Here is an 11667-nt window from a genome sequence, read left to right on the forward strand (position 1 = left end):
AATCTTTAAATTGTGATAAAATACACATATCAATTTACCACCTTAACCGTTTTTAAGTGCACCAGTTCAGTGGCATTAAGTGTATTCACACTGTTTTTGCAAACACCACCACCATTTGTCTCCACAACTCTTTTTATCTTGCAAAACTGAAACTGAGCCATTGGGCACTAGCGCTCCATTCTCCCCCCACCCCACCCCCGCCCCCGCCCCCACCCCCAGCCACCATCTACTCTGTGTGTATGAATATGACTACGCTAGAGGTCTCACAGAAGTCGGATCGTACAATACAGGTCTTTTTTGTGACTGGCAAGCATTTCACTTAGCATGTCCTCAAGGTTAATCCCTGTGGTAGCATGTGTCAGAACCTCCTTCTTTTAGGGGCGCCTGGGTGGCTCGGTTGGTTGAGTGTCCAACTCTTCATTTAGGCTCAGGTCATGATCCCAGGGTCATGGGATCAAACAGAGTATGGAGCCTGCTTAAGCTTCTCTCTCTCCCTCTGCCCTTCTCCCCGGCTCGAGTGCGCGCTTTCTCTCAAATTAAAAAAAAAAGACTCTCTTTAAGGTTAACAAATATTCCATTGTACGTAAATGGGACATTTTGCTAATCCATTCATCCATCAAAAACATCTGTATATCTTTAATTGTTTGGAAAAGGATTCATATTCAGGTGTATCAGCTCAATGTTCAGGGAATGATCAACCCAAGAACCTGCCTGCTCCAGAGAAATCTTGAACAAAAGATTTTCACCTGCTAAACTAAGATGGGGAGTTATCTGATCCGCACCTAACCAACCGTATTTTGCTAAAAAGCAAAAAAGCTCCTGAAATGTCTGCAAATTCTCCACAAGTAACTGGGTGTCAAGTCCAGCACGCGGACTCAGTCTCCCTGGGGCTCGCCGCCTGGAAACAAAAGGTTTCACTTTTTCTCAAAGTCAAATGACCGGGGGGGTAAGGGGGGGTGGAATTCAAACACAACCACTATCTCCACAGAGAAAGGACTGGCAAGAACAAAGGACTGGATACACAGAAAATAGAAGACAGTGAAATACCAAAACAGCCAATGAATTTGGAGCACAAACGGAATAAGGAAAAAAAAGGGGGGGGGGTGGATTTTTGCAAAACTTCTTCTGACCATCTAAAACTCAACTTGAAATAATCATAGCTCAGGTGGAGGGGAAAAAAAAAACAAAACTAGAGTGAAATGCCAGCATCAGTGTGTGGTAATCAGGAACAGACGCCTTAACCCCGAGCCTGGAGGCAGAGTTAAGAGAACAGCCTTTGACCTTGGTGAGCTGCTGGCTCCCAGACAGCTGTGTGGCCTTGGGCAAGTTACTCGATGCCTTTTAAGCCTGTCTTCTCACCATACAATAATGCAGGAGCATCTGATAGGGGTTTTTGTGATGATCAGGTAATGCCAGCTGCTCACCAGGAGCAACGGTAAAGCAAAGGTGCATGTGTTAAGAGTGGGCCAAACGGACGAAAGAGGAAATTCCAAGGGCTGTTCAATCTTGGCAATGTTGACACTTGGGGTCTGAGAATCCTCTGCTGGAGGAAGAGGAGGGGTTGTCCTTTGTACTGTAAGATGGTTAGCGGTATCCCTGCTCTCCACCCACTACATCCCCTTAGTGCCACCACCACAACCACCACCCAATCGTGGTAATCCACATGTCCCACAGAAAGGGTTCCTAAAACACCGATTTTTTTTTTTAAGTTTACTTACTTATTGTGAGAAAGACAGCGGACAGAGGAGGGGCAGAGAGAAAGGGAGAGCGACTGAATCCCAAGCGGGCACCGCACTGTCAGTGCAGAGCCCGACGTGGGGCTCGAACCCACGAACCGTGAGATCGTGAACTGAGCCGAAACCAAGAGTCAGATGCTTAACTGACTGAGCCACCCAGGCGCCCCCCCTAAAATACCCATTTCAAGCCAGTATTCTTTTTTTTTTTTTTTTAACCTTTATTGATTTTTGAGACAGAGAGCATGAACAAGGGAGGTTCAGAGAGAGAGGGAGACACAGAATCTGAAACTGGCTCCAGGCTCTGAGCTGTCAGCACAGAGCCTGATGTGGGCTCGAACTCACAGACTGTGAGATCATGACCTGAGCCGAAGTCGGATGCTCAACCAACTGAGCCACCCAGGCGCCCCTCAAGCCACTATTCTTAGCATCCTTGGAAGGTAGCATGCTTCTTCCTGCTCTTCTCACCAGAGAGGTTCTTGCACCTTTCAGAGTTCAGGGGTGCTGCCACTTTCTCCACAAAGGGCTCCCACATCACTCCTAGCTCACATGGACCTCCCAGGCCTTATTGTCTTACTGTTTCATCATCAGCCCCTGGGTCACTGGGACACTGAACAGAAAAAGCACCGGCCACAGTGAGATGTGTAAATATGTTATGAATGACAAGGAGTGGCGCCTGGCTGGCTCAGTCAGTAGAACATACAACTCTTGACCTCGGGGGTTGTGAGTGTAAGCCCCAGGTTGGGTACAGAGCTTGCTTACACACATACAGAACTTATGAAAGACATGTACAGTACAACCTCGTTGTGGATACAAAACAGACCCCTGAAAAGCTAAAGACAAGGGCTGTCCAAGGGCAGGACAAGATTCTCCGCCAGCTGATAGAGGATGGTGAGATAGTGGAGGGGGCTAGGCTGGCTGCCAGGGTTCCACTGCAGGGAAAAACCCAGAAGGAGAACATGGGCATCGGTATCAGAGCTGGACAAGCTAAGAGGCTAGACTGAAAAAAAAAAAAAAAAAAAAAAAATCCTGGAACTAATAAGAATTATAGCAAGGTTGCAGGATACAACGTTAACATAAAAGTCAATCACTGTCCCCTATACTAGCAATGAACAAGTACAAATTAAAATCAAAAACCTATTCTCACATACATCAGCAACCAAAAAATGAAACACTGAAGTATAAATGTAACAAAATACGAACAAGATCTAGAAGAAGAAAAATACAAACCTCTAATGAAAAATATCAAAGAACTAAATAAAATGAAGAAATATCCCATGCCCATGGATAGGAAGACTCGATACTGCCAAGATGTCAATTCTTCCCTACTTGTGTAGATCCAACGAATCCCAATCCAAATCCCAATGTTGGCAAACTGACTCTGGAGTTTACGTGGAGGGGCGAAACACCCAGAGTAGCCAATCTGGTATTAAAGGAGAAGAACAAAGTCAGAGGACTGACACTACCTGACTTCAAGACTTACTACAAAGCTGCATAATCAGGACGGTGTGGTGTTGGCAAAACGATGGATAAACAGATCGATGGAACAGATTGCACAGCCCAGAAATAGATCCACATAAATACAGTCCACTGATCTTGACAAAGAGCAAAGGCAATTTAGTAGGGAAAGGACAGTCTTAACAAATGGTGCTGGAATGACTAGACATTCACATTTAAAAAATGAAATCTAGACACAGACCTTACATCCTTCCCCAAAGGCAACACAAAATGGATCCTAGATACAAACGTAAAATGCAAAACAACAAACCAGACTATAACAGGAAATCACCTAAACAACCCTGTTACGGTGATTACATCTTAGATACCACACCAAAGGCATGATCCAGGAAAGAAATAATTGATAAGCTGGACTTCATTAAAATTTAAAACTTCTCCGCAAAAGACGTCATTCAAGAAAATAAGACGACAACCACAAACTGGAAGAAAATACCTGCAAGAGACACACTGCGTAAATGACTATCGGCCAAAAGATACAAAGAACCCTTTGATCACGATAATAAGGAAACAAACAGCTCAACCTAAAAAATGGGCAAAAACCCTAAACGCACGCCTCACCAAAGAAGACAGGCAGAGGACAAGAAAGCATATACATCACATGTCCTCAGGGAATTGCAAATTAAAACCACAAGACACCAGCCCACACCTATTAGAGTGGCCCAAGTCTAGACCACTGACCCCGAATGCGGGCAAGGGTGCGGAGCGACAGGAGCTCTCGCTCACAGCTGCCGGGACACGACAGAGCAGCAGCCCTGGAGGACAGACCAGCAGTATCTTTTTTTTTTTTTTTTTAATGTTTTTATTTGTTTTTGAGACAGAGAGAGACAGAGCATGAACAGGGAAGGGCAGAGAGAGGGGGAGACACAGAATCCGAAACAGGCCCCCAGGCTCTGAGCTGTCGGCACAGAGCCCGACGCAGGGGCTCGAACTCGCGGACCGCGAGATCGTGACCCGAGCCGAAGTCGGCTGCTTAACCGACTGAGCCACCCAGGCGCCCCAGACCAGCAGTATCTTTTTTTTTTTTTTTTAATGTTTTTATTTGTTTTTGAGACAGAGAGAGACAGAGCATGAACAGGGAAGGGCAGAGAGAGGGGGAGACACAGAATCCGAAACAGGCCCCCAGGCTCTGAGCTGTCGGCACAGAGCCCGACGCAGGGGCTCGAACTCGCGGACCGCGAGATCGTGACCCGAGCCGAAGTCGGCTGCTTAACCGACTGAGCCACCCAGGCGCCCCAGACCAGCAGTATCTTTTTTTTTTTTTTTTTAATGTTTTTATTTGTTTTTGAGACAGAGAGAGACAGAGCATGAACAGGGAAGGGCAGAGAGAGGGGGAGACACAGAATCCGAAACAGGCCCCCAGGCTCTGAGCTGTCGGCACAGAGCCCGACGCAGGGGCTCAAACTCACGGACCGTGAGACTGTGACCTGAGCTGAAGCCAGACGCTTAACCGACTGAGCCACCCAGGCGCCCCAGACCAGCAGTATCTTAACAAAACGAAACATGCTCTTACCCCTCGAGCTAGCAACCGCACCCCTTCATATTTACTCAAAAGAGGAGAAAGCTTATGTCCGCACAGAAAGCTGCACACGGATATTTACAGCAGCTTTCTTCCTAACTGCTGAAACTTAGAGGCAACCAAGGTGTCCCGCAGTAGGTAAACGGACAGACCGTAGTCCATCCGGATGAAACAGTGTTCAGTACTGAAACGACACACACTATCAAGCCACGAAGGAGACTTCTAAATGCAGGCTGTTAAGTGAAAGAAGCCAATCGAAAAGGCTACATGCTTCGTGCTTCCCATCATACGACATCTGAGAAAAGGGGCTGGGAGGAGAGAGGGGTAAATAAACAGGCAGAGGACAGAGGACTTTCAGGGCACAGACGCTACTCTGCAGGTTGCTACAATGGTGGAAATGCGTCATCATACATTTCTCCAAACCCACAGAATGCACAACACTGGAAGTGAACCTTAGCGTAAAGTAAATCATGGACTTTGAGTGACGGTGACGTGTTGATGTAGGTTCATGGATTTTAACAAATGTACCACTCTGGTGTGGGGGGCGGGGGGCGATGTCAACAGTGATGGAGGTTTTGGTGGGGTGGGGGACTGGGGTATACAGGAACTCTCTGTACTTTCTGCTCAGTTTGGCTGTGAACTCAAACTGTTCTAAAAAAAATTAAGTTTATTTTTTCTAAGTAAGCTCTGTGCCCAATGTGGGGTTCGAACTCACGACCCCAAGATCAAGAGTCACATGCTCCACTAAGCCAGTCCTATGCTCCAAGTTTATTAATTTTTTAAAAAAGTAAGACCCCTTAAGGGACCAAATTTTCACAGTAAACAGTAAAAACAAAATGTAAATGAAACATCTTGGAAAATGAAACTAAAAGTTATTTATAACATAAGTTATAATGCAACCGTGCACATAAAAAGGAAATTAGGTAGGGAATTTTGGCATAATTTTACCAAAAAGTTAATGATGACACCATAAACCATAATTCACTCCCTGTTTGACTTTTATTGCATCATTCTGCAAATACATCTACGGACTTGGCCAGTCTTTTCAAGGGCTTCTCTCTGTTTTTTGATGTTTAAACGATTCTATTGTGACGGGCTCACGGTATCATCCTCCCCATCAATTTTCAACTGTTAGTGGGTCTGTGGGATATATTGTGTCAACAGGTATGTGTGAAACTTTAACAGCTCTCAAGCGTTTCTTCCAGCAAACTTCAGGAAATCTTGCAGAGATCTGCAATTTCATTTCACAACTGACTGTGACTTTTATCAATCAGCAACGAGAGTGATAATAACAAACACTTGATTTGATGGGCCTGGACAAAAGTTAGTGTTCAGCTGTGACAGTTGGGCATGGACAAAATTTTTGAGTGGTCAGTTTATTAATGACAATTTCTATGTTATAGTAATTTTTTTAAACGTTTATTTATCTTTGAAAGGGAGAGAGACAGAGTGCGAGCAGGGAGGTGCAGAGAGCAAGACACAGAATCTGAAGCAGGATCCAGGGTCTGAGCTGTCAGCACTGAGCCCAACTTGGGGCTCGAACCCACGATCCGTGGGATCATGACCTGAGCTGAAGTCAGACGCTTAACCGCCTGAGCCACCCAGGCACCCCTATGTTATGGTAATTCTTATCTTTCCCTATACCACTGCTAAAGGACTCAGGCAAACAACAGTCTGATTACAGAGACCCCTGCCATCAATCACATTAAAAGGATAGTGAAGAGGCCAATTTAAGCTAAAATCCAGTGCCTACCACGAGTCAGGCACTATTCCACTGCTAGAGACACGAGGATGAACAGGAAATGCCCTCTAGGAATTAATTCAATCTAACATGGGAGTCAAAGAATAAACACACAGATGTGGTAAGTGCTGTTGCCGTGAAGGTGTGTATGTATATGAAGTGCTATGGAGGACAAACAAACAGGGAAGAAATTAATTCTGTTTCTCCCTAAGCCAGGCCTCGAAGGAGGAAGTTTAGAAGCAGACACCAGGCTGCCAAGCAGAGCAGAGGCGCAAAGAAAGGCCTGGAGACTGAAAACACAAAGCTCATTCAGGAAACGCAGGGTCCAGTGTAACTAGCTCCCTGTTCCTTGTTGCTGGCAAGGGGGGAGAGCGATTTTTAAACAATAGCAACAACAACAAGAAAGAACCACTCTAAAAAGGGAGGCTGGGGCCCAAGCTGAAAGCACGCCAACAAGTTTGGATTTTAATCTCCAGCTACAGGAAGCCACAGTAAACTTTTAAAGCTAAAGGAACAGGGGCGCCTGGGTGGCTCAATCAGTTGAGCCTCTGACTCTGGCTCAGGTCATGACCTCACAGTTCGTGGGTTCGAGCCCCGTGTCGGGCTCTGTGCTGACAGCTCGGAGCCTGGAGCCTGCTTCCGATTCTGTGTCTCCCTCTCTCTCTGCCCCTCCCCACTTGTGCTCTGTCTCTCTCAAAAATAATAAATAAACATTAAAAAAAACTTTTTTAATTTTTTTAAACAAGAATAACGATATTTGAGAAATACCGGGCAACAAGATATAGAATGGATGGGGGTGGGGGGGACCCAAAGTGCAAGGACATCCACAGGTGCCTCCTGGTACAGGGTCTAAGCAAGGGCGCAGGCCTGGACTCCTGGCTTCAGAAACAGCAAACAGAGGAGACAGCAGGTGTGAACGCAAAAGGCAAAAGCGGCTCACCAGGTCTCAGCTGTCACTGCAGGCGGAGGAGGGGCCTCTGGGGGAGTGCAAAGGTGGCAGTGGTCCTGCAGCTCCGGCCAGCTGCTGTTACAACTCCAAGAGAGAAAGCAGCAAAAGCATATTCCAGGGTGGGAAGGAGCAAAAGGGTTAAACGTGGGACAGACTAGACAGAGTTGAGGTGGTGAGGTCTGATAAACCCCTGCGGATAGACCAGCACTCAGTAAAAAGCTGAAAGATTGTGAAGTGTCAATAACACGATAGCCAGAGACACAGGAAGTGCCACCTGCCTGTGGAGGGCCACTGGATTTCGACCCAGAGGAATCCCTTTCCTTGCTCTGAACTGCCTCTTTTGCCCCCCACCTTATTTTGAGAGAAAGAGAGAGAGAGGGCACAAGTGAGCGAGGGACAGAGAGACAGAATCACACAAGGAGCAGGGGGAGGAGGGAGAGAGTGGGGGAGGGGGGAGAGAGGGGGGAGGGGGGGAGAGAGGGGGAGAGAGGAGGAGGGGGCAGGGGGAAGGGAGAGGGAGGGAGAGGGAGGGAGGGAGGGAAAGAGAGAGAGAAGCAGAGCTCACCCGAAACGGGGCTCAAGTTCAAGAACCAAGAGCTCACGACCTGAGCCAAAGTCAGATGTGTAACAAACTGAACCACCCAGGCGCCCACCTCTTTTGCCCCTTTTTAAAGCTAGGCATCACCCACTTCCCATGTGCTAAATCACCTCTTTTCTCATTAAACCCGTTCCATAATTACATTCTATTGCAAAAAACAGGACTAAGAGGCAATGTATACCATAGTTTTAAAAGGTCCTCTAAACAGAAAGGAGAGCTTCCAAGACTACTTCTGCGAGTACCAATTCCTGGAGAAAAGAAAACATCTTCAATGCTCTTACAGTAACAGTTACTAATTTTTTTTAATGTTTATTTATTTTTGAAAGAGAGAGAGAGAACATGAGCAGAGAGAGAGGGGACACAGAATCGGAAGTAGGCTCCAGGCTCTGAGCTGTCAGCACAGAGCCCAACACGGGGCTCAAACTCACAAACCACGAGATCATGACCTGAGCCAACGTCGGCCGCTTAACCGACTGAGCTGCCCAGGTGCCCCTATTCATTTTTTTAATGAAAGTGTCTCCAAAACTATCACATTCAGGTAGGCCTGAAAATTCTCAAAGAAAAGGGTGATAGAGATCATCCCAGGCCATGTAATCATCAGTCTGTATAAATGAGAAACCTAGAGGGGCTGGAGGGCAGTGGCTATTCGCTGATGTCAGAGTCTGAGAGACTGGGTCTCTGGCACCCCACTCCTGCCCCAGTGCTCTTGCCTGTTGCCTGTGAGGACGTTCGGACACCCGGGATCCAGCCTTAAGACATTCCCTTGTGGGCCCTTTCAGGGGAGTGTCACTGGTCAGTTAAGCTGTTGTGTTTTGCTTAAAACTGTCATTGTAGGGGCGCCTGGGTGGCTCGGTCGGTTAAGCGTCCGACTTCGGCTCAGGTCACGATCTCACGGTTGGTGAGTTTGAGCCCCGCGTGGGGCTCTGTGCTGACAGCTGGGAGCCTGGGTCCCGCTTCAGATTCTGTGTCTCCCTCTCTCTCTGCACCTCCCTGCTCACACTCTGTCTGTCTCCCTCAAAAATAAGTAAACATTAAAAAAATTTTTTAGTAAGTAAAATGAAAACATAAAAAGCCTTTCACTGGGCAAACTCCTTCGATTCCCACCTTTGGCTCCTACTGCTCGTAAGCAAATCCGTGAGAGGGGCCGGAGGCACAACAAGGAAGTGAAGCTCTGCTGCAAGACTGGGCACAGAAAAGGAATCAAATGACTAAAATTGGAGTTGGGGATTATCAGTGGCAGCCGGCCAGTTTCCAGATACTACACTCAGCCTAGTCAACCAGCTAAAAGAAAACGGGCGGAGAAAGAAACGCACTTTTAAAGGTCTAGGGGCGCCTGGGTGGCTCAGGGCACCGTCCCGAGGTTCGTGAGTTCGAGCCCCGCGTCCAGCTCACTGCTGTCGGGTGCAGAGCCGCTTCGGACCCCCTGCCCCCCTCTCTCTATCCCTCCCCCACTTGCACTCTCTCGAAAACAAACAAACAAACAAACAAACAAATAAATAAAGGTCTAAATAAAGGTCTAAATAGGCCCACGCTAAATGTTAAACGGTCATCTCCTGGGACCAGAGTGGCCCCAAAAATCAAGGCAGCCCCTTTTCCTCTTCCGTCTGAATAAACACACGCGGACATTTTTTCGGTCATTCAAATATATGGCTACATATTTTTAGCTTAAGAAAAGGGGAGGACCTTTCCACCTCGCTCCTCGTCATTCCTGGAGCCACACCTCCTAAACTCGGACCGCGAAGACACCCCTATGTCTGAGCAGCGTTAGCGGGGAACGAGCAGCTGTTACCCCCAGGACACGAACAAGTGCATTTCGGGGGCGGGGAGCAAATCGTGGACGCGAGGAACTAGCAGTGAAGTTACCAAGGGTCTCCTTTTAAAGCCACTCACAACGTCCCTCCTCACTCAAGGCCCTGAACCCCAGAGGGAGGGCCTCCCCTGGCAAGGTTTCATGAGCTTCTGCACAAAACGCACTTTGTGATGATTCAACGGTATTGTTCTGCTCGGAGGAGACCTGTCTTCGCATGGAACCGGGATCCGTTCAACAGCCGGTCTTCTGGAAGGTCTAGGGGGGGCTTGGGTTTCCCACGGGGTCCGCCCCCGCCCCGGCCAGCGGCTCCCCCGCGTCCGCCCTGCGCGCCCACCCCGGCGGGGCGCCGCCACCGACCTGATGACACTGATGTGGAACTGGTCCTCGCGAAGGCCCCGCCAGGCGCCGGGCAGGAACTCCTTGCACCACAGATAGGCCCTGCGCCGCGTCCGAGGCTCGGGCTGCTCGTCGGCCGGCGGCGGCGGCGGCGGCGGCGGAGGCAGCGGCAGCGGCGGCGGCGGCGGCGGCGGCAGCGCGAGCGGCGGCTGCGGGCCGCCCAGCTGCTTGGGCTCGAGGTCGCTGGCGGCGTCGCGCTGCTGCCCCACGCCGGGCGCCGGGGCCGCGCTGCCGCCGCCGCCGCAGCTCAGGAGCAGCCCGAGCGGCGAGGGCTCCGCCTCGCCCCCGTTGCAGAACTTGGTCTTCATGCCGGGCAGGCGGCCGAGGAGGCGCGGACGGCCGCAGCGCGAGAGAGCGAGGCTCAGGGTCCGGCCGGGCGCCCCCCTCACGGAGGCCGGGCGCGGAGGCCGCTCTCCGGCTCGCTGACGGGCCGGCCGGGGGCGGGAGCGGCGGTTGGGGGCGCGCCGGGCGGGCGCGGGGCGGCGGCGCGGAGGGAGCGAGCGAGCGAGCGAGCGAGCGGCGGACGGCGGCGGCAGCGGCGGCGGCGGCGGCTGAGACGCTCGGCGGGCCCCGCTGGCCGCGGCGCGCGCTCCTATACCGCCGCCGCACGAGGAGCGCCGCCCGCGTCACAGCCCGCCCTCGAGCCCGCCGCTGATTGGCCGCCGGCCGCCGCCGATTGGCCACACAGCCGCCACCGCCCTCTCCACGCCACCTCCCTATTGGCTGCGGCACCGCCCCCCGCCCCGGGCGCTGCCGGCGCGGGGGGCGGGGCCGGCGCGGGGGGCGGGGGCGTCGAGCCGGAGCCGGGGGTCGCCGGGTTGGAGAGCAGCAATTGAGGTGCGGGGGCGCCCGGAGAGCGGCGCGGGGGCCCGGTGGGAGCCTCCGGCCCCTGAGCCTCGGGCAGCCCGGGCTTGGCTCTGGGAGCCGAAACTTTGCTCGGACCCCTGGGAACCCCAGGACATCTGAAGCCGGGGCCTGGCAGGGTGCAGGCAGGAAGCTAGTGCCTGCAGGCTGGCTTCTCTTTTTGCATGACCTTGGGCAAGGCACCTCTCTCTGCTGCTCCGTGGGTGTGTTTTTATAACATTTCCCAGCGCCGGCTCGGCTCCTTGCGAGGCGCGGCCGCGCTCCGAACAACCCAGAGCCGGAGGAATTATTTTCCCCGGGTCCGAAAACAGGGCAGAGGCGATTGGCTCAAGGCTGAACAAGGGACCCCGCCCTCCGGGGGGGGGGGGGGTCCCTCCCGCAGCCTCAGTTTCCCTGTCCTTGGTGCTGAGGACGCCGGGCACTGAAGGCTCGGGGCAGGCGGGGCGGCATCCCGCAGCGGGGCCGCCGCAGCCACGCGGATCACTGGCCAAAGGTGAGTGCCACGGGGCTGCTGGCTTTGTGGACGCGCCCCGCCCGCCCCC

General features: G+C 51.4%; 1 protein-coding gene across 2 annotated transcripts in view; it reads right to left on the reverse strand.

The window, feature by feature from the left end:
• CHKA (choline kinase alpha) overlaps positions 1 to 10621 on the reverse strand; it is a 62041-nt gene extending 51420 nt beyond the window's left edge. For both annotated transcript variants that reach the window (XM_030330746.1, XM_030330745.1), the window contains exon 1: positions 10223 to 10621. In XM_030330746.1, coding sequence (XP_030186606.1) covers positions 10223 to 10569 — 347 coding nt within the window. In that variant the 5' untranslated portion in view covers positions 10570 to 10621. The remainder of the gene's footprint in view (positions 1 to 10222) is intronic.
• Positions 10622 to 11667: the final 1046 nt, after the last annotated feature.

This window comes from Lynx canadensis, chromosome D1, assembly GCF_007474595.2.
Source record: "Lynx canadensis isolate LIC74 chromosome D1, mLynCan4.pri.v2, whole genome shotgun sequence".
Taxonomy (NCBI): domain Eukaryota; kingdom Metazoa; phylum Chordata; class Mammalia; order Carnivora; family Felidae; genus Lynx; species Lynx canadensis.